General features: G+C 39.2%; 1 protein-coding gene across 3 annotated transcripts in view; it reads right to left on the bottom strand.

The window, feature by feature from the left end:
- The window catches only part of Pcsk5 (proprotein convertase subtilisin/kexin type 5), a 438740-nt gene that overhangs the window by 127715 nt on the left and 283935 nt on the right, over window positions 1-27090 (bottom strand). For 2 of the 3 annotated variants that reach the window (XM_047525058.1, XM_047525059.1), the window contains exons 18-20: window positions 22659-22756; window positions 22108-22237; window positions 21591-21706 (exon numbers count right to left, since the gene is read on the bottom strand). In XM_047525058.1, coding sequence (XP_047381014.1) covers window positions 21591-21706; window positions 22108-22237; window positions 22659-22756 — 344 coding nt within the window. Of the gene's footprint in view, window positions 1-17352; window positions 17691-21590; window positions 21707-22107; window positions 22238-22658; window positions 22757-27090 lie in introns of those variants that run through there. The other variant, XM_047525060.1, reaches the window with a different exon arrangement.

Here is a 27090-nt window from a genome sequence, read left to right as displayed (position 1 = left end):
CAAATTCAATCATGAGAAATATTAGTTAAGTAAATCTAGTGCTGTGGGGCATGCCTGTAATCCCATTGACTCTGGAGGCTGAGGCAGAAGGATCACAAGTTTGAGGCCAGCCTCTGCAATTTAGTGAGACACTGTCTCTAACATAAAATAAAATAAAATGGGCTGGCAATGAAGCTCATTGGTATAGGGCCCCTGGATTCAATTACAGTCAAAAATTAAATAAGCAAAAAAAAATTAGTTAAGTGGTTATATAACTTAGATGCTGTAGTAGATTTTAATCTAATGAAGTGTGACTTGATAAGTAATAGTATTATTTAAAATGTTGTCCCAAATTTAGTAGAAGTTTCAATAAACAGATTTCCACTTTAGGTAAAATAAAAATAAAAATAAATAAAAACACTACTATTGGCTTTAAAGATGGAAGAAGGGTCAAAAGTCAGTTCTAGAAGCTGGAAAAGACAAGGAAGAGTGTTTGCCCCAGAACCATTTGGGCATGGGATCCTGCTAACACCTTAATTTTAACTGGTAAGATGCATTGCTAACTACTGATCTCCAAAACTGGGAGACAGTATATATGTATTGTATTAAGGTACCAAGTTGTGGTTGGTCATTTGTTACAGCAGCCATAGGAAACCAATATAGCAAGATTACAAGAGCAAGTCAGTATGGAAGCATCAGCAGATGCATTATCCAAACTCTGGAGATCTGCCATTATGAACTGTGTGGTTTTGGATGAGTCACTTAATCTCTTAGTCTATTGGTAAAAAGCTATGTTAGCACCATCTGCAGGAGAAGTGTCAGGCCATATCCTTGTTCAGTCTGGGAGAAGGGCTGAGGAGGCACCCTGATGTCATCTCTTTGCAGACAGCACACTCTGAAGAAAGGCAGTTGGATACTGGATTGGCTCTGTCCCGTGCACTGCTGGAATGTTCTCACAGTAGCCCTAACAGGGAAGGTCACCTTTGCAGCCTGGGGAAAGTGAGGCAGGGATGTCTTCCAGGGGGTAGGGGAATGCTTTGTATGCATCCGTGAGCATCATATCATTTAATCCTTAGCTATGGTGCCATTTTTTCTTCCTTTCTGTAGATGAGGAAAGAAAGAACTAGAGACGTCAAGTCATGTATCCAAGGATACATGGTTTTATGGTTTGGATGTGAGACAATGCCAGAAGGTTTAGAGAAGTGATTGGGTTATGAGAACTTTAATCCCATCAGTGAATTAATATGTCCCTGGTGGGATTAACTGAGTGGTAACTGAAGGCGGGTAGGAGGAGGGCATTGCGGGTATGACTTCAAGGTATGTATTTTGTATCTGATCGGTAGAGTCTCTCTCTCTCTCTCTGCTTTCTGATCTTCATTTGAGCTGCCATCCTCTTCTATCACACTCTTGCACCCTGATGTTCAGCTTCACCTTGAGGCCCTAGGAATGGAGCCAGGTGTCTATGGACTGAAACTTCTGAAACCATGAGACCCCAAATAAACTTTTCTTCCTTAGAATTGTTCTTGTCAGGTCCTTTATTCACAACAGTGAAAAAGCCGACTAAAACACACGGTAAGTGTCTGTGCTGGGAGTTGAACCTGGATTTCTCTAGGATACTTTGTGCTTAATGTCAGTGACAGTGATTCTCAAGGGGGAGCCAGCAGCATCAGTATCAACTGGAAATTTTTTAGAAACAGAAGTTCTCAGGTTCTTCCTTGGACCTAACTGAATCAGAAATTCTGAGGTGGGATAAATTCTTTTTGAAATATGTCTCCAGGTGACTCTCATGACTCTTGAGGTAGAGAACCCCTGTTCTATGCCAGTCTCCATCATTTGGAAAGGTGATAACCATCTCAGTCCAGATGCACGCCACTGGCTTCTCTGACTGACCAGCATCACCAGTAGAAAATGACCAACGCACACAGTGCAAGGATGTTCCAAGATTCACCATCCCAAGGGGTGTCTGTGGTGTCTGACCTTTTGATGGAGAGTATGGAAGGGAGGGAGAGGAGGGGTCAGCACAGAGACAGACTCTCTGCTGACTGTCTGGAGAGTGAGTTTGATAGGAAATGGTAAGATGCAGATGAACATCAACATCCTTTTTTTATTTTAGAGTTGTCTGAAAATTAGCCTGAGATGACAAAGGGAGATTGTCGTTGTCTCTGTTGACAACTAAGCAATTAAGCTGCAGTTTTGAAGCATCTGACTATATCTGGAATTCTTGATGTTGGATAGAGTTATCTTGTTCTTGGTGCTTATAAGACAGGGATACTGGATTGCCATGGCCTGAAGTCCAGAGAATACATATCACAGATTGTGGTTGCGATTAAACTATGTTCCAAATGAGGGTTTTGTGCCCCCACATTCTACTGGTCTCGTGGAGCTCATAAGCTGGGACATTCCTAGATGCAGTGTCTATGTATCAGCTTCTTTTCCCACACAGACTTCAGGGATTGGGTCACCCTAGTCAACCCCCAGAGCACCCTATAGTTTGAGAATTTCTAACCACCTCCTCACACAGTGTCTGTGAGAAGATCACCACAGATCTCCATTCTCCAGCTCTGGATCATCATATTTCACTTCTGCAGAACTGGAAGCAGGAGGTGGCAGGTTGATTAAGGACAAAGTATAGCAAGGACTAACCAAGTAGTAGGATAGTAACAAAATAAGGTTTATATATCTTTTTGGGGAAAACTTTGAAGATAAGTGTTAACCAGCTTTGTTACTGTGACAAAATACCTTGGAAAATCAATTTAAAGGAGGAAATATTTATTTGGACTCATGGTTTCAGAGGTTTCAGTCCATGGTCAATTGACTCAGTTGTTTCTGAGCCTGTGGTGAGGTAAAACATCATGGCAGACCAGGGTATGGCAGAGAAAAGGTGTTCCCCACATGGTGTTCAGGAAGGCAAGGGAGAAAGAGAGAGAGAGAGAGACAAAGAGAGAGAGAGAGAGAGAGAGAGAGAGAGAGAGAGACAGAGAGAGAGACAGAGAGAGAGAGAGAGAGAGGGGAAGAAAGAGAAAGAAAGGAAAGAAAGGGGCAAGGATAAGATATACCCTTCAAGAACATACTTCTAGTGATTACTTTCTCCAACTACCTCCTAAAGTCTCTACCACTTCCCAATAGTGCCACAGGCTGGTGACTAAGCCTTCACTACATGACATTTGGGAAACATTTAAGACATACAACATAACAATAAGACCTTTCTAGGAAGTCAGGCCTAAAGAAATAATGAATATTGAGTCATAAGGGTGTAGAAAGAGAAATTTTCAGCTTTCAGTTTTTACATAACCCTTTAGACCGATAGTATAATTTGGGATGAAATCTTTGCTCCTCCTCTGCTCTGTTGCTACCAACATAATTTGCAACATGCCCACAAAGGTTGCATTGACTGAGCTAACCAGTGATTTGCCTTTTTTGATCTTACATACTTGTTTAATTCTCACCCTCCCTAACCACCAAGCTGAAGCCAGGCCACCAGAAGCATAGACATCTTACTTGTCCCAACTCAACAACTATGCCATAGTATTTGCATCTAGCCATTTAAAAATTATTTACTGAGCAAATATTATGTGCCAGTAACAGTGCTAATTCTGGGAGGTACAATGATGAGAAAAAGCAAATGTACTTCCTACTCTTGTATTTATGGGCTGGAGTGGGAGGCTGGTGTCCATTAAACAATCATATTAAGAAACATGAACTTGTGATCTTGAAAGTGCTGAAGGAGAAGTTTTCTAAACATAGAAAGTGAGAGTGGGAGGGCACCATGCAGAGTCCACATAGGAGAGGCTTAGCCAGTGTAAGGAACTGAAGGAAAGCCAGAATGACCAAGTGAATAGAGAGGAGAGAAAGAACTGAAATTGAAGTGGGGGAAATCAGATTTTGTTAATGAGTTTCATATTTACCCCCAGAGCAACAAGTTTCAACAGGAAAGTGTTGTGATCAGATTTGCATCTTGCAAATATCAGTTTGGTGTCTTTGTAAAGCAGGAACTGGAGACGGTGCAGCAGAACACCCACAGATTGCTTGGGCAAGTAATGATGGTAGCTGTCCTAGTGCAGTGGCGGTGGGATGAAGGGAGGAGAATCAACTCAAGAGGTCAAAGGTGCCGAAATCACACTGGAGCAAAGACAACCTCTTTAAGCAAAGGCGCTGGGAAAACTGCTTGTCTCTATGTAGAAGAACGCAATTAGACCTTTGTCTCTCACTCTGAACAAAAATCAACTCAAAATGGATCAAAGACCTAGGAATCAGAACCAAAGTTATGCAACTGTAAGAAGAAAACAAGGCCAACACTCCAGCATACAGGCCCAGGCAAGGACTTCCTCTATAGGACCCCTCGAGCTCAAGAAATAATGTCAAGAGTTAACAAATGGAATGGCATCAAATTAAAAAGCTTCTACACAGCAAAAGAAACAAATAGAAATGTGAAGAGAGAACCTACAAAATGGGAGAAAATCTTTGCTAGCTACCCTTTCGGCAGAGGGTTAATAGGTAGAATATGTAGAGTTTACATAACAAGAGTTTACATCAAAAAAATAAAAATTCAATTAATAAATGGGTAAATGAATTAAATAGACATTTATTGAAAGAAGAAATACAAATGGCAAACAAATATATGAAAATTGTAAATTAGTATAACCATTATGGAAATCAGTATGGAGATTCCTCAAAAGACTAGGCATGGAACCACTCCTTGGAATTTATCCTAAAGAATTAAAGTCATCATACTACAGTGATGCATGCATAACCATGTTTATAGTAGCACAACTCACAATAACCAATCTATAGCACCAGCTTAGGTATCCATTAATGGATGAATGAATAAAGAAAATGTGGTATACATACACAATGGAGTTTTATTCAGCCATAAAGAAAAATGAAATTATGTCATTTACAGAAAATTGGAGGGAACTAGAGAGCATCATAATAAATCTTTTCTCCTCTAAGTTGTTTATGTCAGATGTTTTGGTCACAGAAACACAAAGCTGACTAATACAAGAGGTTAAGTGTATTTCCTAAGATCATATAGCTAGTAAGTGAGAAATCCAGGAGTTGAACCTGGGCAGTCTCCTTCCAGATTCTGTGATGGAAGCTATGACATTGGAAAGCTATGGTATGATATGCTATCCATCTCTTGGAAAGGTGGATAGTACTCAAAATGTACAAGGTTCAATCTCATCTCCATTCATAGATACATTAATAAGGGGGTGGGAGCTGTGGAGGATGGCTAGAAAGGGTTGACTAGCTGGGATTGGGAGATAAGAGTAGTCGTCAAAGGCATCTGTGCTGATGGAGGAAGAGCTCTGTACTTGGAGTGGGAAGATCTGGCTGATTACATGACCTTGAGAGCAATTGACCACCTCGAAATGGGGACACCCATAGGCCATTGCTAAGTAATGAAAATGGAAGAAGCGAGCCTGGTGCCTGATCTGACATAGGTGATCAGGAAACGAATGATAAATCTGAATCTGCAGTGAAGGAAGAACTGAAATGATAAAACTTCACACCTCATCTACCTGCCAAAAACACAGCAAGTCATACAGTTCATTTAAGAGAACGGGGTTGGAAAATGGTCACAAGGACTTCATCTCGGTGAGTGAAATGATACCAAGGCAGAGCTTAACGGTGAGCTGGCCTGGTTGTGAAAGCAGCTGTGAACTGACTGTTGGCTCCATCAACTGCCAAGAGCCAGTGTTGGGAGCCTGCAGGGAGGTACCATTCAGGTTCAAGCCACCTGTTAACAAGTCTCCAATCCACACCATCAGCCAAATAGCCCAGGAGGTGTATCAGGTTCCCAGGCTGCAGATCAGAATGCTGTGGTTGCTCATTAGTTATTTCTTTGATCTGAAGCATCACTAATCTGTCTCAGCTCTGCTGATTAATGTCAGCCAAGGACTGCCACGCAACTGCCAAATTCCTCAGGGCACATCCCTTAAGAATGTGATATTTGCAGTAGTGGCCCTCAAGAAATCAAAGGTAGGTGTCAGAAACTCAGGAAAGAAGTGTCATCCACAGTAGTAGATCTTACACTGTGATGTGCTCATAGATCATCTTGGAGTCTTGCAAAAATACACGTTGTGATGGAGTAGATGTGGTCTAATTGTATTAGTTTTCTATTGTTTCCAACACAGCTTAGCATACATTTTGTGGCTTAACAAAATCCCATTTATTATCTCACAGTTCTTTAGGTCAAGGGTCTGGGTACAGCAAGGCTTAGCTGCTTCTCTGCTCCAGTTTTTACAAGGTGGAAATCAAGGTGTTGGCAGGCTGCGTTCTTTTTGAAGGCTCTGAGCATGAATATGCTCCAAGTTCCTTCAGGTTGTTGGCAAAATTCAGGTCAGTCCCTGGTTCCTTGCTGACTGCTTGGTGGCAGGTTGCTCTCAATTTCTAGAGATGGCTGTGTTTCCAGCTTGGGACCCACTTCCAGCATTTTCAAACCAGTGGCTGTGGGTCAATCCTCTCTTCCAACAGTCTCTCTGACCTTGCTTCATCTTCTGTCTTCTTCTTCCACCAGATCTCTCTGATGGACTTGATCATGGTTCCATCTGGATAATTCAGGCTAATTTCCCTATTTTAAGATCAGTAGCTATTAAGCTTTAACTTCTTCTTCAAAGTACTTTAACAGCAGTGAGTAAGCAAGGAATGGGATCTCGAGGGACATATTTAGAAGTCTGCTTCTACACAAACCAATGCCCAGTTGCTATTGCTGATGTTGGTTCACAGGTCCTGAAGCATTAGTTTTATTGTTTGTGCTGCTAATTTTGTGTTTTAGGACCAGTGACAGAAACTCCAAGAGAGCTTCTATTTTCCCCTTACAATGAATAGAAGGACTGGAGGAACGTTATTTTTAGTCAACTTTTTTGCTGCTGGGACTAAAAGATATGACCAGAACAATTGTAGAGGAGGAAAAATTGATTTGAGGGCTCATGGTTTCAGAGGTCCTAGTCCATAGAAAGCCATCTCCATTCCTCCTGACTCGAATAGTGTGGCAGAGGGAAACAGTTTGCATCAGGAAGCAGAGAGAGACAAAATATATAAAAACCTATAGCCACACCCCAATTCCCACCTCCTCCAGCCACACCCTGCCTCTTGAATTAATCCCTGATGGGATTAATACTCTTACAACCCAATCATTTCTCCTCTGAACCTTCCTGTATCATCTCACATGTGAGCTTTTGGGGGACACCTTACATCCAAACCATAACACCTGTATTCACAAGGATGATAGTGAAGAGGGAAAACTGAGGTGGGACACACGGAGGGCTTTCCTGAGTGACACAGAATCACAACTAGGACTTCATTATTCAGTATCCAGAGTCAGAATTTTCTTTCCTGTCATATACTCAATTTTTACTCCCAGATTTTTTTCATCTATTGATCAAAGAGTTATCAAGCACCTAATCTGTGAGACATTTTGGAGGTTCATGAAATATAAGGCACTTGCTGACTTTGCCCCTGTGGAACATATTTTGTAGTGAGAATTACATACGTCAAACAAACATTCCCACAAATATCTAGGCACTTACCATGTAATCGATATGAAAGAAGTACAGGCTTCCATGAAAACTTATTATCATCATTATTATTGTTACTGGGATAGAACTCAGGGATGCTTTACCACGGAGTTACCTCCCTAGCCCTCTTTTTAATTTTGAGACTAAATTGCTGACACTGGCCTTGAACCTGTGATCTCCTGCCTCAGCTTCCTGAGTCCCTGGAATTGCAGGCATGCACCTCCATTCCCAGCACCATGAGAGCTTACAAAAAGGAGAGCTAACCTTGCCTTTAAGGATTAGTTAATGAAAAAGTAACATTTAAACTGAGGCTTAGGTGATACATATTAACCAGGGATACATGATCAACTGGGAAAATATTAAAGGGAGTGAATGCAATATGGGAACATTCTAAGGTGTAGGACAGAAAAAAAGAATCAGAGTCAATGTAGCTGGAAAATACTAGGGGAAGGAAAGAATGGTGTGAGGTGAGTTTAGAGAGGAGGGCCTGGTCAGACTGGCCTTTGAGGCCATGGAAAGGAATTTTGACTTTATCCTAAGTAAATGGGAAGCTCCAGGAGGATGGGGTTCTGTGCTGAGTTTTGAGTTGTTGAGAAGATCATTGGGGTTGATGTGGAGAGTGGTCTGTGGGGAGAAGGTAAGCATGTGTGGCTCTGGACACACGGGGTGCATTTAATAAGATGCTCCAGCAGCTCAGGTGTGAAGTAGCTTGATCCAGGTTGATGTGGATGAGGATAGGAGAGTTGAGGTGGAGAAAATGAATCCCAGACAGATTTTGAAGTTGGAAATGTCTTGACTTAGTGATGGCACAGATGAAGGAATAAATGAGAAGAAGGTCAAGGTGACTTCTAGATTCTGCAATATCTGTGACTCACCACATAACATAAATCAATTACAAATCACATTCCTATACATAATAAAAAGCCTTCTATTTCCTTGATAGTTTAGCTTTTATTATATTGTAGTTTTTATGATTCGTGAGGCAACAAAATCCTGTTTAATACCAACTGGACAGAATTTGTTTCACCAGATTCATCAATGGAGTTCACAGAGTTCGTCTTAGGTGACAATGTTCCCAATGCTGCCATTTTATTTCTCCCTCAATTCAACATGAGGGAGAATGAAAACAATGGCCTCCCAACAATAAAAGGAGACATCACATCCTCATTTCTTTTTAACAGCTACTGCCTCATTTCCTTTAGGCCTGTTCTGATTTATTTTGCTCATATGGCCCATTGGATGCTATTAATTCTCATAATATTAACATTGCTCCTGCTTGTTCTCACAAAGTATTGGGAGGGCTTGGTGCACACTCCTAGTAGGTGCTTCTGTATTCACAAGAGACAACATGGAACCTGGACCTGACGACACTACTGAGATATTTAAACCTGATGTATACTCCATGGTCACAGAAAATATAATGTTTCTCTTATTTCTCCTGTCACTGTTTCTTATATTTCTTCCTGTTTCTTATATTTCTCTTTCTGGAGTCTCTGATATCAGATTGTTTGGGCTTAAATTAATTCCATCTTCTGTCTGCCACAAAGTTACCTCAGGTCTTTACCTTACCTGATTCCTCATTTGTAAAAATGGGATAATACCAGGATATTGGGAATATTGAAGGAAGTAGCCCATATAAAGCAATGTACAGGAAGTCTCCTTATATGAGAGTTATTATTACTATTGTTTTCCTTGTTAGGGAAGAGGGGTGATTGCATCACTTTTTTCCCCTTTGTTCTTCTCTGGTGATGAGAGTTTAGAGGGCAAGGAGTCTTCTCTGAGGCGGATAAGAAGGTGCCCTTAAGTACAGTCTTGAAAACAGGCCTTGCTCAATTTATTGCTCTGGCCATGGATATCACAGCGAAGAGGCGCTGAGGACTGCCCCTCATGTGAACTCATCTGACAGCTAAGCTCTGCTAAGTACCTTGTCCTTTCATTTAGTTGGCTAGAAGTGGCCATCAATCCTCTGGGGACTAAAGTAAGTATGGCCTTCTCAGCATTCTGTCTGAATGAATGCCTCCCAAACACGTTGACAAGAGGCCAAGAGTGGAAGTGATGGGTCCTTGGACAGGTCAATTAGCCTCTCTGAAAAGAAGGTTGATGACTGGTGACAAGGAGGTAGAGGAAGGGCAACCGTCCTTTGAAGGCCCCTCACAAGTTGATTCCACTGGTCTTTCCTTCTGCTCCCTCAAGCTGCCCACCCTGCCTCTCCTGCCTTGGGCACTATGAATTCTCCATCCACAGGTCCTTTAAATGGCTTTGTGCCTTTGCACATATTCACTCTCTCAAGTATCCTTCTTAAGCATCTTAATCTTCTACTTAGAAAATCTTGCTTATTCACGGCTCAGATCAATTGTCACTTGTCACTTCTCTCTGATGTCTTTTTATTCATTCATTCCACAAATACTTATTAAGCAAACTGTATCAGACATATAAGAGACAGCTGTGAACAAGATGGACAAAGTCCAGCTGTCACGGAGCTGGCTGACAGTGAGCAAGTAAATGAACCACAGAAACATGGGGTGATAGTGCTATGGAGAGGAAAAAAATGTGGACAGATGTGGGGAGAGTGGTGGAAAGAGCTAGCCACTTTCTGAGGAAGTGGTTTTTTAAAAAAATTTTTAAAAATATTTTTAGTTGTAGATGGACACAGTACTTTTATTTATTTATTTACTTATTTTGAAAGTGGTGCTGAGGATGGAACCCAATGTCCCACCTGTGCTAGACAAGCACTCCTCCACTGAGCTATAACCCCAGTTCATTTTGTGTGTGTGTGTGTGTGTGTGTGTATGAGTGTGTGTGTGTGTGTGTGTGTGTGTGTGTGTGTTAAACTGAGATCCATCAGATGAAACTAATCATGCAAAGAGTTGGGTTCCTGAGGCACAAAATTCCTGGTTTTGTTTGAGAGACACAAAGAAAGTTAGTATGAGCCGGCTGTAATCCCAGATGCTCAGGGAGACCACAAGTTCAAAGCCAGCCTCAGCAACTTATCAGCAAGACCCTAAGCAACTCAACGAAACCCTGTCTCAAAATGAAAAATAAAAAGAGCTGGGGATGTGGCTCTGTGGTTAAGTGCCCCTAGTTTCAATTCCTGGCACCAAAAAAAAAAAAAGAGTAAAAAAGAAAGAAACAGTATGATCAGGTGAGAGACAGGGGAAGGGAAGGGAGCAGGCAGCATGAATGACTTCAGGTATAGAATTCAGATTGTATTCTGAGTGAGTGAGAGCGAGAGAGATAATTTGATTTTATATTTGTAATGGCACTCTGCTGTGTGAACAGATGGGGAAGGGAAAGGAAAAAGAGAAAAGAGAAGAGGAGGGGAAGAGGGCTAGCTCGGAGGCTCCCTCATTGGATCAGGAGATGATGGCATTTGGCTGAGTTACAGCTGTGCACTAGGCAGGAGTGGGGCATTTAGATGCACATTTTGGAAATACAGTTAATGATACTATGCTGAAAAATTGGATTTGGAATACATAAGAAGAGAAAACCTGAACAACTGGGTGGATGTATTGTACTGCCATTTACTGAGATGGGAGACAGTTAGGAGGCTGGGCTGTTTAAACACCATTTTGGACACGTTAGCTTTGCAATATCTATCAGATATCTGAAAGAAACTGGCAAGTAGTTCACTGAATCTATAGCTGTGAATTTTGAGGAAAGAGATCAGGAATATGTATACATATATACGTGTATGCTATATAGTACATTTATTTATGGAGACTCATCAGCAGATTGATGGGGCTATGGTTTGGATGTGGTGTGTTGCCCAAGGGTTCATGCATTGGAAGCATGGTCCCCATTGTTAGGAAATGGTGGGCCTTTTTAGAGGTGGAACTTATTGGGAGGTCACTGCAGCCAGTGTCCTTGTCAGAGGTTAAGGTAGTTCTTAGGAGACGCTGGCTACTTCTCATGAGAGGGTTGTTAAAAAAAAAAAAAAAAAAAAAAAGAGCAACACTGGCTGCACCCTGGTCTCTCTGTGGTCTCCTATTTCGCCATGTGATCTCATCTCTTAAAGGCACGTCTGCCATGATGTGCTGACCCGTGCCATGCTGTTTGTATTTTCAGTCTTCAAAACTGTGAGTTACATAAATCTCTTCACCAAGTAACCAGCCCAGGTATTTTGTTATTGAAATGGAAAGCGGACTGACAGAGGGTATTTAAAGCAATGGAATTGAATAAGCTCTCCTTGGGGAGTGGAGAAGACAAAGAGAAAAGGATCGGTTCTACACATTGCTGTCTCTGTAACCCACCCTCCGCCTCCCACCTTGGTGTCCTCCCGCTTTGGAATGAGTAGTGGATTTTCCCCTCCTTTGTAGGGCTATGTTAAGATACCCATGGATCCTAGATGTTCCAGCCTCTGTAGGTTCTACATTGTATCAAACATATTAAAATTCACCTTCATCCTACATTAAATTTAATTATATACATTACTTTAGAAGTGAGGTTACAATTGACCAGTTTGACATGTTATGTTTTGTAGATATTTAATTAAGATATCATTTGATCTTGACCTTTGCAGTTTTATTTGTACATTTCAGAGCCAACTCTTTCGTGATATTTCATGCTATTTTTGGATGCCCTTGGCAAGCTTTGTAGTACAAGGGCATGAGACCTCAGCACTTCATTGGTAAAATGAACTAGATCCTCTGGACTCCCAGCAATATTTATGCCTTTTTAAAGGTACTTAAATCACTTCATATTATAGCCATGTGTTTTTATGTCTGTTTTTCCCCATTGGATGTTAAGCTTGAAGAACTTCAGAGTTCTGTGTGTGGCAGGGACTCAGTATCATTTATTTATAGAAGCAATTAATTTTTGCTCATTAGGAAAAAAAAAAAAACAAATCCGGGATACATTGTGCTTTCTGTCTTCACTTGGGAAGGTGCTCTTGCCCTCTGCCTTGCGATATATGAACTTGGTAAAAGGAGGCAGTGTTGTATACAAGGTTGAAGTGTTGGGCTTGAGTCACGGGCACATGCCTGACTGGCTGTGAATCTTGTATCAGAAAATTAATCTCCATAGACCTGATTTTTGTGTAAACCCACTTAAAGTCATTTTTGTGTAAGCCCACTTAAAGTCATTTTGGTAATACCTTTGTCAATACCTTAAAATATTGTATTCTTAAAATAATATATACTTTTCCAAAAAAAAAGCTTATGATCTTTAAATTCAGGACTCTGAATGTTTCTGTTATTTTTCTAGGAAGCAGGTTGCAAAATATCTTTTGGTGCCTGACATCTGGCTCTAAAAAACCCAAAACAGAAAAAGAAAAAAAAAAAAAGAACTCCCAAACCCCAAAACAAATAAACAAATCCCCCAAATCCCCAATTGCTTCAAACAATGGCCTTTTAGGGACATTTTGTAAGAAAATTCTTCAGTAGTAACCCAGTTAAATGGTCCTAACAAGTCTCTTGGAAATAGAGAATGGGAAGGAAAAGTAGCAATTCCAGGTCACATTCTGGCCTTCTGAGACTTAATGATGCTGCATAATTGCATCCTTCTTGCTAAAGAACTGAATGTGTGCCAGATTATCACCTCTTGTGAGGAAGAAGAGACATGATTACATGGAGTTCAGCCCACTGCTAGGTGCCAAGTAGTCCAATGAGCCATATTGAAATTCAGTCCATCTTGGCTATGCCCTGCTAAATATGTCAAGGGCTCTAAAGTACTGTTGAGAACTTCAAATTTTATGAGTTGGCAACAAAAATAACATTTGGAAATGGATGTTGACTAGGGAAGAGAGGCGAGTTTATGCTTTCTGTCATCTACACATATTGAGTTTAGGCTCAGGGCCCAGCATGGGCCAGGTGAGGTCAAGCTGCAGCTGGCCTTTGTTCCCCTCTGCCATTTTATATTAGAGGATGAAAGGAGGGAGAATCAAATTGGCCAGGCCATAGTTTAAAACTGCCTGCAGCATGTGTTTCTATTCATCATCCTGCTGTCTATCCTGGCTCTCTTTGTGTAAGACTAGATGATAGGAAGTATGAAAAATGCATGTTTATCTTATATTTCACCAGCTTGACGTTCTTTTTATGTGAGGGGGATAAGGTGTTGGGTATTATTTCTACACTCAGATGTGCCATAAGTGTTGCTCACTTGGACTGAGAAGCTTTAATTTAGAAGTTACTGAAACAACCATCTCCTTCTCTACTAAGTTGTAAGTTCCTCAAGATGAAGGGTTGAGTGGAAAAAAATGAGGGTGATGGGAGAGTCTGGCATGTGATGACTAGCCTCTGATACTAGGGTAGAAAGAAAGAAAATTCTGATCAATCTGCAGATGGCGATGCCCGTTGGTAAGGTCTTCCATGAATGAGGGAGTTGAGGATAACCCACTACCCATCTTCTACAAACTTTAAAACTAGATTTTTCTTGACTAATTTATAAAATGTTGAATCAAAAATGTCCTTTAGAGTGACAGACTAATTAGATTAAAAGCATGAAAACATCTTGCTTTCCTGAACACCTCAGAAGCCACAGGTTTTTCTGGTAATGAACTGATTAAGTTCCATCTGCTCCCGGGAATTTATCCCACCAGTTCAAGTCCAAGGAATCTTTGCCTGTTGTGAACTTAACAGCATAGTGTCTCCTACATTTTACTGTCTTACTGTTAACATTTTATTATTATTATTATTATTTTGAGCCTAGCTATGTCATCTCCATTAACTTATATTTGTTTTCTTATGTGTAAACAGAGGATAACACAAGCACCTCTGCTCTATTTTTCTGATAAGAGAAATATTTACATCAGCGTGTGTATGCTGTATATTCTCACACTGCATAGCACAAAGAGGTCAAAATCACTCTCTTTATCCCCATATTGAGACTTTGTGACTGTACAGACTCTCTCTTATACCTTTTCAATTCTGAGATCTTTAAACCTAGATGGAGTTTAATTTATTGTTTTGACTGATTTCTTATTTCTCTACTAAAAAGGTAGGGCATCAAACCTTCAAGGCTAGGCAACACAAAGACCAATCCTCTGCTCCGTTTTTAGCTCACTGTCCGACCCCACCCTGTGGCATGTACTGGAGATGGCTTTTAGACAAAGTCATGCTCTAGAACTGTGGTTCTGTGTCAGGGATATAGCCCGTCAACTTTACACAAGATGTCAGCAAATTAAACAAGGCCATCTTTCCCTTAAATAACTCTTATGTTCCTTGCCTCCTTGCCCTCAACCATGTCCCTACACACACAGACTGGGAGTGTGGTCCAGATGGCTCCCACATAGGGCACCAACATGTGCATAATCTCATAGACACTATGTCAAGTTTTTATAGATTTTTTTCTCTGCCTATTCCTAAAAATGTCCAGATCTCACCTGTGTCCTTACACTACTGTGCTTGCTTCTCCCTCCATTTCAACCCCACCTCTGCTAGCCTTTTTTTTCTAACTTTACTCAGATGCTTCAATCATCCCCATACTTCCTTTCACATTCTGCGTCTATGTGGAAACAGAAGCTTCTCACCACCTTACCCTTTCAGAGTTGTTTATACGTGGGTATGAACAGATCAAATAAACAGGAACTTAGGTTAATTTAATAGAAAAAATAAAATATGGAATAACATTGATATTGGCCAGTATCAATTACAACCGTTCTACTATATTTTACAAAAAAACAACTGAACATTTTACACATGTACAGTATTTTTCAGTAAAGTGGATTTGGATTTAACAATGGGTCACTTTTAATTAGTGAGTTAAAAAGAAAAAGACAAAAGAGAACAGAAGAGAGAACTTTTGTCTCTAGAAGTTTAGCGCATTTGTCATTTCTCCAAACTTTGTACTATCCATTACATATATCTCATTATGAATATATATATTTATACATAATATATAACATTAACTTAAACTTTGAAAGCATTATGTTCTAGTTAATAATGTTATGTAGATAAACGAGGCAGTAACACACTAGTAGTTAAACCGGTATTTCTATGATGTGCACCTGCTGCCAGTGGGAAATGGAGTGGGCACTGGTGGACCCCAGTGAACTTGGCTTTCATGTCGATGGCTATTTGTCTAAGAACACAGATATCATTTTTATTTTTTTCTATCATAGTGACCATGTGCCTTAAATAGTATGGGCTGGTTCAATGAGCTGGATTCCCTTGCAGGCAAATCTGGTTTTGCCATCTGCTTGAGCTTGCTTTAGGCTTGCATTCACACTTGCTCACTTAAAGACTGTGCCTTTAAGTGGAAAAACTATATGCCATACCCAGAATCAACTGTGGTTCTGTGTCAGAAGGGCCTGCAGTGTTGTAAGGAGGAAAGTTGTTCAGCAAGATCAGTTGGTTCCTTAGTTACTTATGAATTATTATATGACTTGATATTGTTACAATGCTTGAAAGGGGGTCATTAGTCTATTCACATCTTATTCTTTCACCTTGTGTTGGAAGTTAACTCTGATGTCTAGGAATATTTTCAAGGCAGGCTTGTTGCCAGTTTGCTGCTTCGATGGGGACCTTAGCATCACTCCCTAGCTCCTTCCCAGGATCATCTATATTGAAACGATTCCGCTTCTCAGCTGTGAAGCCAGAGGCATCTTGGAAATAAAACTCTCAAGAGCTTAAAACCTGCAAGATGGCTGGTCACTCACAAAGCAAATGAGGTCACCAATGGAGCTTTGATATGAAAAATGAAGAAACTTATTATGGGTCTGCCCTCCCCCAAACAGAGAAACTATAAAAAGATGTCAGGTTTCCTCATTTCTGACCACTGATATGAAGCAGTTTTCTCATAATTCAGTCTGTTAGATTCCATTAAATGTTTATGGAATCATAGAAAACCAGTGAAGAAATTTCTAAACCCACCCCTGCAAACCAAAAAACCAAAAACCAAAAAAAACAGATAATCTCAATGACATTCAGTGGGCAGGTGTGTAAGTGCATGGCCTGGTTATAGAGGGACAGAAAAGTGAGAAAATACAGAACCAGGAGGGGACAATCATGCTACCCATATTCAATTTCCAGTTTTATTTTCTTAAAATGACAAGATGAAAAAACTTCTAATAAGCACCATTGAAAAACATTGCCCGGCCAACATGAGCACGAGCTTAAATATTATTTAAATAAATTCCATTTCTTAAAAAATACAGGACCTCTTAGAAACTTTTGACTCAAGGAATAAATTTCCTGCATCATACCCAAAATGCTTCCCACCATGACAAATGGAATTTTGATGGCCTTTAAAAAAAAAACATTATGGATAATGGCTAGATAGCACCAAGAGATTGTGCAGGGTCTACAAAATTAACACTCTGAATTTCAGGGGAGCTGGGCCAGTCTCAGCTCTTTCTTGTACCTCTGCATTCTTTCCATTGCCAATTTGACTGTACAGAACGATCCCATTTGACCAACTATGTGTAAAATAACCTAATCTACAATGGAAAAGCCAGTAGCAGCAAGTCTATCTGATGAAACCAGTGGAGCAGACTTATCAAGTGAGTAAAATGCAAAAACCAGTACATAATGCACCAACTAAATTATGTGTGGAAAGTATCAATGTTGAACTGTGAAATACTAAGACAAACACCAAATATAACTCTGTAGGATGTTCTTACTGCCCTCAGGTCCAGTTTCCTGTCATTTCCCCCAATGGTGGGCTCAAGTATGAAAAATGACTGATACAAGAGCTTTCTGTTTCATTTTGATCTGTGTATGCTCTTGTGTGATATTTTGGAAAAAATATTTTTAAGCATCTCAAAGGGGAAACAAGCAACTAAAGGCAAAAGGGGAAAAAAAATGGACCTTCAAACCCAGGGCAGGAAATCAAATCATTACTTTAACGTCAAATTTTGGCATCAAATACTTTGGTCATACAATACTGTCTCTGTGGTTCTGGCTGTTTAATACTAAACACCCAGTTATAAAAGGTAGGCTTGTTGTAGGTTTATTTTTTTTTTTTTCCACTTAAGTTCTGACAAAACAGTTCACCATCTCCCTGCACAAACTTGAGAGAGAGAGAGAAAAGAGCAAGAAAGAGAGAGGTGGCTTGCTTTTTTTTTTTTTTCGGCTTTTTTTTTCTTTTTAATAATATGGAATAATCTATAAGTCTACAGGAACAAAGAAATCTAAGATGGCTGCTCAGCCTTGGAATGTACACGTTTGCAGCAAAGTTGTTGAAGAACCTTCCGTTGGCACAGATTGTTCTTTTTCACAAGCATACAGAAGCCTCCTTCGGCCCAGGACTCTTCCGTTGCTTTTCCGGAAGTCAGCAAAAGAGAGGGGGGAGTGGAGGTCGAGAGCAGCATGATGCACACACATGGAAGGAGGTTTTGATTGGTCAGAGAGGCAGATTGGGGGGTTGGAAGAGATCATTCGGGAGCAGTCAACAAGGAGAAAATTTGGTCCACCCAAAGTGATTTCAGTCAACAGCATTGGTTTTCAAGGAGAGATATTGCAGTCCAACGGTAAATGTGATTGGTATCCGTTTGTGAAAGGGAAAAAAAGATTGAAAAAAGAATAAGTTAGAAATTAATAATAACACAAGCAAAGAATTTTTCTTTTCAGAATTACCTGGAGCAGAGACTATAGTCATTTATGCCATATTTCATTGAATCTAAGACACAGGATTTACAATGCAGCATTATTTCAAGTATCACAAAGAAAATAATGCTTCTTATTAAACTGTGACAACATGCTCTCTTATCAATTAGATTTTAATTTTATACTTATTAGAAGTATTTGTTATATGATGTTCTTTTCGGTTTCTGTGATTATACAATAATCTTTCCTTGGAATATTGAGCAACAGTTCATTATTTGGAAGCTCTTTTAAGATGCTGTTCAATGTCACACAAGAAGTAGCAGCCATGTGCATAATGCAGTTAACAATCTTGGTGCCTCAGTCTCAGGCAATGCCACTTATAATCCTTTGAACTTGTTGGTCAAAAGCAGTGGTAAGCTGTCATGAACTCTAAGGTGCACTTGATTTTAGAGATTTTAAAATGCAAAAAAAAAAAAAAAAAAAAAGGAGTGTCTTAGAATCATGGAAATATGAACATTGAAAGGGAACAAACAGCACTTCCTCCAATGTAGTTGCAACATTATTTGATGCCACCAATGGTCTCTTTCTTTTAACTGGTTCTTCATTTTCCACTCCTGCTCACAATCCTGACACCCCTCTTTTACCAAACTGCCATTTTGCACAACTTAGTCCACGCTCACCATGGTTCAGTGAAAGCAGCTAAAGCATCACAAACCTTGAAATGCCTGGTACAAGTGCTGGAGGCAAATATGTCAAGTTATAGTGGATGTCCCATGTCAACCACCTAAAAGCCTTTCTCAGTTTTTTGGTTGCTGACTGAAAAGAAATTCTGGTTTTATTCAGATATAGGGGAACCATGTGTTTAAGTAGAGTGGTAAGGAGGCACTTGCTGGTAACTAAAAAGTGATATTTACAAATCCCTGGGGTGTCAGAACTTCAGGTCTCTTATCCCAGTGTGGTGTCGTTAGAATTAGCCATAGCAAAGAAACCTGAGAAGGCAGCACCTGAGTGGGCCCTGCCCATCCCTGCCAGACCAATCACATGTCAGAAAAGCTATGAAGATGCAGTCACTTCTGATGCTGTGCATGAGGCCACATGTGACATAACCGTGCCATCATGCCCCATTCCTTCTGATGCCTTTTTGAAATTCCTAATACGGGTTGTAGAATAAACTCACAAGGTCATCAGTATGATCTTGTTCATTTTGTGCAAATGAGGGAAATGCAGCCTAGAGAATTTCACAACCTGTCCCAAGTCTAGAGTCCAGGTATGATGGTATTTTGACTCCCAAGTCCACATTCTGCCAACCATAGGACTGTTCTGCCTCCCCTAAAATTTCCAGAAGAGAGAACATTCCAAAGAAGGCAAAGAATGAACCTAGGGCAATGATTTTATCACTGAGACCGTTCCACATGCATCCCTTCTATTCTTATTATGACCCAAAGATGTTTTAAACATCTTTGGTTCCACACAATTTCTTTCTATATCACTGAGATGTATTTTCTGCATCAGCCTTAAGCAGATTTTATGGTACCCTCAACATGAACCATATGAAGGTCAAAGTTCACATACATGTTGGAGTTGGAATAACTTAAACTCATTCTTTTTTACAGATGGTAAAACCAAGGCTAAGGAAGTGAGAGAAGTTGGCATTTCCCTATCAGAGGAATCAGGGCAGGACAGTAGTCTTCAAACTGGCTGCATCAGACACATGAGAGGCTTCTAAAAATATCTATGTGCAGGCTACTCCCAAACCAACTCAATCAGAATCTGTGGGGAAGGCACAGGGTCCTGGCATTTTGCATGGGAATCACTGGTGCCAAGAAAGTAAAAATGGACTAACATTTAAAAATCTTAACTTCAATACTTTGGTTCAGAACTTTCTACCATCGTATCTTGGTTTTCCCTTCTATATAAGACTGGAATATTGACTCCTAGCCTTGCAAACTTCATGAAGAATTCATAAATCATTTGATTATCATTTACATATTAAAATTATATACAATACATAGAATAGGAGTGGCAGAAAAACTAGAGTCTTTGCATGATTAAATTTTATGCTATTATTAAAAAAGGCGTTTCCACATGGAAGACTTACAGAAAGCCAATATTGGCCTAAAAAACCTTTTATTGTAGGGGATCACATAAAAATAAAAGGAACAAAATTGCCAAAGCCATAGAGAAATAAAATTCCCAGAGTTGAGGAAAGACTTACCAAATACAGTAAATGGAAACAACAAAATACACTTAGGTACAAATGATTTAATGTCAAAACTTCAGAGGAAAAGCATAAATCTTAAAGGCTTTAAGCATTGTATTTTACAGGAAATTAAAAGTTTTAGTGATGAACTAATTTAATTTAATTTCCCTTTAAAAATTCTAAATTCTTTACTGAAAAATTTGCTAAGAGTGATGTTAGCATACACAAAAAAGGTCTTATTGTGATACATATGTTCATAACATAGATTGTGATAAGTATTTCATGATTGCACACTTAGCCCCAAACTTACCACATTGTCTGCATTAAATCTATTTGTGTGTCAATCTTGTCTCAGTAAAGTGATTTTTAAAAAAGTTTGTCACACACACAATAAATAAATTGCAAATTCTAGTTCTGCCTACCAATAAAAATTTTGAAAATAAAAAAAAATAAGTTTCCAAAGACTTTGTAAAAACATAGGACATGGAAAACGCCTATGCATAATGCTTAGTGCAAAAAAGCAGGATGCAGAACTCTGTGTATGTGGCACTTAAATTGTTGGGTAAGAAGTACATATGGAAAAAGACTGGAAAGAAATACATCAAAAATTAACTGGAGGGCTGGGGAGATAGCTCAGCTGGTAGAGTGCTCGCCTCGCAAGCACAAGGCCCTGAGTTCGATCCCCAGTAACGCAAAAAAAAAAAAAAAAAAAAAAAAAAAAAAATTAACTGGAAAAGGAGGCATACTGTGTGATTCCAACTCTCTGGCACTTTGCAAAAAGAAAATCTATGGAGACAGTAAAAAGAAAAAAAAAAGAGTGATTTTTAGGAGGTGGGGGAAAGGAAGAATAAACAGGTAGAAAATAGAAGATTTTTTTAGGACAGTGAAACTGCGCTGTGTGCTAGATACCAAAATGGTAGGTACATGTCATATATTTGTCCAATCCTGTGGAATATACAATATCAAGAACAAATGCTAAAGGAAACTATGAGCTTTGGATGATAATGAGGTGTCCTTGTAGGTTTATGGGCTGTAATAAATGTGCCACTCTGCTGCTAGATGGTAATATGGGGGAAGCAATACATACGGGTAGGAAGGGAATATAAGAGAAATCTACTTACTGCTCAATATTTCTGTGAATCTAAAACTGCTCTAAAGAATAAAGTTTATTAACTAAAAATCAACAGTAGTCATCTTGGCCAGTAGAATTATAGGTATTGATTTCTCCTTGCAATTAAAAAGCAAAAACACAAACCCATTAAGTTAAGTTCAAGATGAATGAATGCCAGAAAGATACGGGACATGTCTTATCTGATGCATGCTTGTTAATTTCTTTTTTAAAAGGAAATAGTTTAGACCTTATAGTAGAAAACTCATACTTAGCTCAGAAGATCAAAAAGAAGTTGTACTCACCATCCTTGCAGATGGCTCCCATTTGACACATTCCTAAGTCTAGGAGATACCCATTGGGGCAGCTGGTACAGTTCTTGAAACCTGGGCCATTACATGTCAAACAACTGGTGTCACATCTAGAGGAAAAATGTATCATTTTAAAAATCCTTTCATGTATAATGTACAGGATAAGTTGTGTTTATTATCAAAATCATAATGTCTTAAATTTAATTTTCCCTTTGACAATAATTTCTAGGTTTGATAAAATTAAAACCTAGCAGGGAGACACTGATTTTAAAAGGAATATAGCATGTAGTTGAAACAGAAATATTACTTTGACAGTTTTAAGGTGTGCCTGAGGCAAAAAAAAGAAAAAAAAGAGATCCGATAACTTGGGTAGAGCTATAGGACAGTGTCCAAATGTGAAAGATTAAATTTTGTTTTATTATTAAAAATTCTAAGTTTTCCATTATTTTTGAAGGCAGTCCTATAAGGAACCAAGGTACTAACTGCTACATGGGGGGGCAAATCCACTTACTTTTTGCAGGATTTGTATCCATTCTCTGAAGAATGGTCTAAATAGTAGCTGATGCTACAGCTCTGTACACATCTCCCATCTTCCATATAGTGGCCCTCTGTGCAATTAATGCAGCCATCAGCTCCTGCTCCTGTAAGTATGAGACAAAAATGCAAGAGGCAGAAACAAAGCCTCAGTAGAGGTTGCATAACGGGTTCCTTCTGTAACAGTCTGAAAACAGCATTCATCTATTATAATTTTTAGTGTCATAATTTAATATTTGTGTTTTCCTGACTTTCCTTTGTGGGGAGAACCCCTCCTATTTTAAATCAGATCTTCTTGCTAAAAAACATCTGCTCTCTTTGGAAAGAGATGATATTTAAGTTTCTCAGGATAGGATGCTGATGATTTGACTTTCCCTGAGAAGACACGCATGATTATCAAATGAGAAATGCACCCCTCCACATCTAGGTTAAACATGTGGGGCGGGTTGTGTGAGTGATAGCTACAACCACCCGCACAAAAGGAAAATGAGAAACACGAGAACGAGTGGAAGAGCGGGGAGAAGGTACCAGCACAGGTGGCACAGAAGCGGTGGCAGGGCTGGCAGTCCTGGCCGTTGAAGTACTGTCCATCCTCGCAGGTGACAGAACACCGAGATCCCTGCAGGCTGGGAGAAAGGTAAGCAGAGTTCTAAGCAGATTGTTGTGGATTAAGGCAAAGCAGTAACGACTCCCCAGATTCCATAGGTAGCAAATACAGCCCACCACAGACCAGTAGATTGTGGGAAAGCTTCAAAGCAGGGGAAATGGCCCAAGGTCCTCCTTTTCCCCTCTTGGTACCTTGACTGATGTCTATAGCATATATACATGCTGCTAAGCTTTGGGGACATTCTCCTGAATTGGTTAGACTGGCAGACACACTCCTACTTTGCTCAACATCTTACATTCCAGAGGTCTCAAAAGGTGCCTGATGGACAAAATAATCACATTGCCTAACAGTATGCCCAGCAGTTCCCTAATACCCAGACCTACTCCACAGTAAATTTAAAAATTGTTCCATAATTCTAAATGCAGTAGGAACACATGGTAAAACGAATTACAACTGAATAAAAGTGTAACAAGGATCCCTGCCCAACCCCAATGTAGACTCCTGAGAGTAGCCTTTTAGGTTTTTAAGTGTTTCTGATTTTAACCTCCTATTGATTCCATCAAAGAACAAAATTCTTGAGCTAGGGCTGTAGCTCACAGGCAGAGCATGGGCTCAGCATGCTTGAGGCCCTGAGTTCCATCCTAGCACTACACACATACATACAAATGAATTCTAAAATACTTTTGATTTATTCATTTAAAAAATAATGAGGAACTTAGCAAAATTAGCTACCTATGATGCTGCTTTCTCAAACATTTTATATTGGTCCTATTATTTAAATATATACTACATTAAATAATTTTTAAGAATTGAGCTGCTATGAACATTGATGTGGCTATATCACTGTAGTATGCTTTGGGTATAGGCCAAGAAGTGGGATAGCTGGGTCAAATGGTGGTTCCATTCCAAGTCTCTGAAGGAATCACCAAACTGCTTTCCAGAGTGGCTGCACCAATATGAAATCTCACCAGCAATGTATGAGTATACCTTTTCCCCCACATCCTTGCCAATACCTATGGTTGCTTGTATTCTTGATAATTGCCATTGTAATTGAGGTGAGATGAAATCTTATAGTGGTTTTGATTTGTATTTCTCTTATTACTAGAGATGTTGAACATTTTTCATATTTCTGTTGATTGCTTGCAGACCTTCTTCTGTGAAGTGTCTGTTCATTTCCTTAGCCCAATTGTTGATTGGGTTATTTGTATTCTTGGGGTAATCAGTGGTTATAGCAGCTCAATTCACAATAGCTAGATTGTGAACCAACCGAGATGCCCTTGAATAGATGAATGAATAAAGAAACTGTGGTTTATATATGCAATGGAATATAATTCAGCCATAAAAAAGAACAAAATTATGGCATTTGCAGGTAAATGGATGGAGTTGGAGAATATCATGCTAAGTGAAATAAGCCAAAGGCTGAATGATTTCTCTGGTTAGTGAATGATGATATACATAATGGTGGGGGGCAGGGAAGGCAAGAATGGAAAAAGGAATGGATTGTGTAGAGGAAAATGAGGGGTGGGGAGGAGGTGGGGGAAAGGAAAGATAATAGAATGAGACAACATCATTACCCTATGTACATGTATGATTACACAAATGGTGTGACTCTATTTCATGTACAACCAGAGAAATGAAAGTTGTACCCCATTTGTTTATAATGAATCAAAAAAATCTGTTTAAATTTTTGTTTATTTAGTACTAGGAGACAGTATTTAATGAATTGCCAGGATGTAAATGAGGAATGTAAATTTTTTCCTGCTTCTTAATTTCTGTCAGCTATGATACTTCTCAGCCTACAGTATGATTTTTAAAATTAAAAACAAATATGTATATTTAGAGGAACTGGGAAATTCCACCAGAAAACTTTTAGAACTCATAAGTGAATTTAGTAAAGTAGCAGGTTATAAGATCAATGCTCATAAATCCAATGCATTTTTATACATAAGTGATGAATCTTCAGAAAGAGAAGTTAGGAAAACTACCCCATTCACAATAGCCTCAAAAAAAAAAATACTGGGGAATAATCTAACAAAAAAGATGAAAGACCTCTATAATGAGAACTACAGAACACTACAGAAAGAAATTAAAGAAAACCTTAGAAGATGGAAAGATCTCCCATGTTCTTGGATAGGTAGAACTAATATTGTCAAAATGGCCATACTACCAAAAGTGGTATACAGATTCAATGCAATTCCAATTAAAATCCCAATGATGTACCTTACAGAAATAGAGCAAGCAATCATGAAATTCATCTGGAAGAATAAGAAACCCAGAATAGCTAAAGCAATCCTTAGCAGGAAGAGTGAAGCAGGGGATATCACAATATCAGATCTTCAACTATACTACAAAGCAATAGTAACAAAAACAGCATGGTATTGGTACCAAAATAGACAGGTAGATCAATGGTACAGAATAGAGGACATGAACACAAACCCAAATAAATACAATTTTCTCATACTAGACAAAGGTGCCAAAAATATGCAATGGAGAAACGATAGCCTCTTCAACAAATGGTGCTGGGAAAACTGGAAATCCATATGCAGCAGAATGCAACTAAACCTCTATCTCTCACCCTGCACAAAAATCAACTCACAATGGATCAAGGACCTTGAAATCAGACCAGAGACCCTGCATCTTACAGAAGGAAAAAGTAGGTCCAAATCTTCAACTTGTGGGCTTAGGATCAGACTTCCCTAACAGGACTCCCATAGCACAAGAAATAAAAGCAAGAAACAATAACTGGGATAGATTCAAACTAAAAAGCTTTCTCTCAGCAAAGGAAACTATCATCAATGTGAAGAGAGAGCCAACAGAATGGGAGAAAATCTTTGCCACTCATACTTCAGATAGAGCACTAATCTCCAGAATATATAAAGAACTCAAAAAACTCTACACCAAGAATACAAATAATCCAATCAACAAATGGATTAAGGAAATGAACAGACACTTCACAGAAGAAGATCTACAAGCAATCAACAGATATTTGGAAAAATGTTCAACTTCTCTAGTAATAAGAGAAATGCAAATCAAAACTACCCTAAGATTCCATCTAACCCCAATTAGAATGGCGATTATCAAGAATACAAGCAATAATAGGTGTTGGCGAGGATGTGGGGAGAAAGGTACACTCATACATTGCTGGTGGGGTTGCAAATTAGTGCAGCCACTTTGGAAAGCAGTGTGGAGATTCCTTAGAGAACTTGGAATGGACCTACCATTTGACCCAGCTATCCCACTCCTCGGCCTATACCCAAAGGACTTAAAATCAGCATACTATAGAGGTACAGCCACATAAATGTTCATAGCTGCTCAATTCACAATAGCCAGATTGTGGAACCAACCTAGATGCCCTTCAATTGATGAATGGATAAAGAAACTGTGGTATATTTATACAATGGAATATTACTCAGCCATAAAGAATGATAAAATTATGGCATTTGCAGGCAAATGGATGAAACTGGAGAATATCATGCTAAGTGAGATAAGCCAATCTCAAAAAAACAAAGGAAGAATGATCTCGCTGATAAGCAGATGATGACACATAATGGGGGTGGGAGGGGGCAAGAATGGAGGAAGGAGGGACTGTATAGAGGGAAAAGAGGGGTGGGGGGAAGGGAAAAATAACAGAATGAATCAAACAACATTACCCTACGTAAATGTATAATTACACAAATGGTATGCCTTTACTCCATGTGCAAACAGAGAAACAAGATGTATCCCTTTTTTTAACACTAAAAATAAATTAAAAAATAAAAATATTTAAAAAATGTAGAATTTAATATATTTAATATAAAATATCACTCACTGAAAAGCTAGTATAATTAGAGAAAATTAATGATCTTAGATGTATATTTAAGAAATATGATCAAATGGTTTCTATATTCTTAGACTTCTTGTATCGCTCCAATTGACATCTTACATGTCTGCTTTGTATATGGATCTTACTAATTTTAAAAATTAGAATTTATTTTCCTTATGCTCATTTCAAAAATTGAGAAAGTACAAAAATAAAGAAGATGAAACAAAAGAGTTCCAAGCAGTCCCTGTTAGCATTTCAATTCATTTTTTTCCTGGAGTTTATGTCTAGATATGTTCCCCTGTTTGTTCTTAGCCACTATTTAAAAATTTACAAGTCCCTGGGGGCCAAATGGTCAACCCCAGAAGCCTCTGGGAAAATACAAGGAGCCTCAACTAGGCGAAGGGCAGCTCACTGAAAGTGCACTTCATTCACAGACCATCTTGCTGACCAGAGAGCTGTCATTTAAGAGGCAAATAACAGGAAATCCCTTTCCCTTTCTACAATGTTATAAAAGAAGACACTGCATCAAATGGATCCTTCAGTGGGATGAA

The sequence above is a fragment of the Sciurus carolinensis genome, chromosome 14 (genome assembly GCF_902686445.1).
Source record: "Sciurus carolinensis chromosome 14, mSciCar1.2, whole genome shotgun sequence".
Lineage (NCBI taxonomy): Eukaryota > Metazoa > Chordata > Mammalia > Rodentia > Sciuridae > Sciurus > Sciurus carolinensis.
This window is presented reverse-complemented; position numbering and strand designations above follow the sequence as displayed.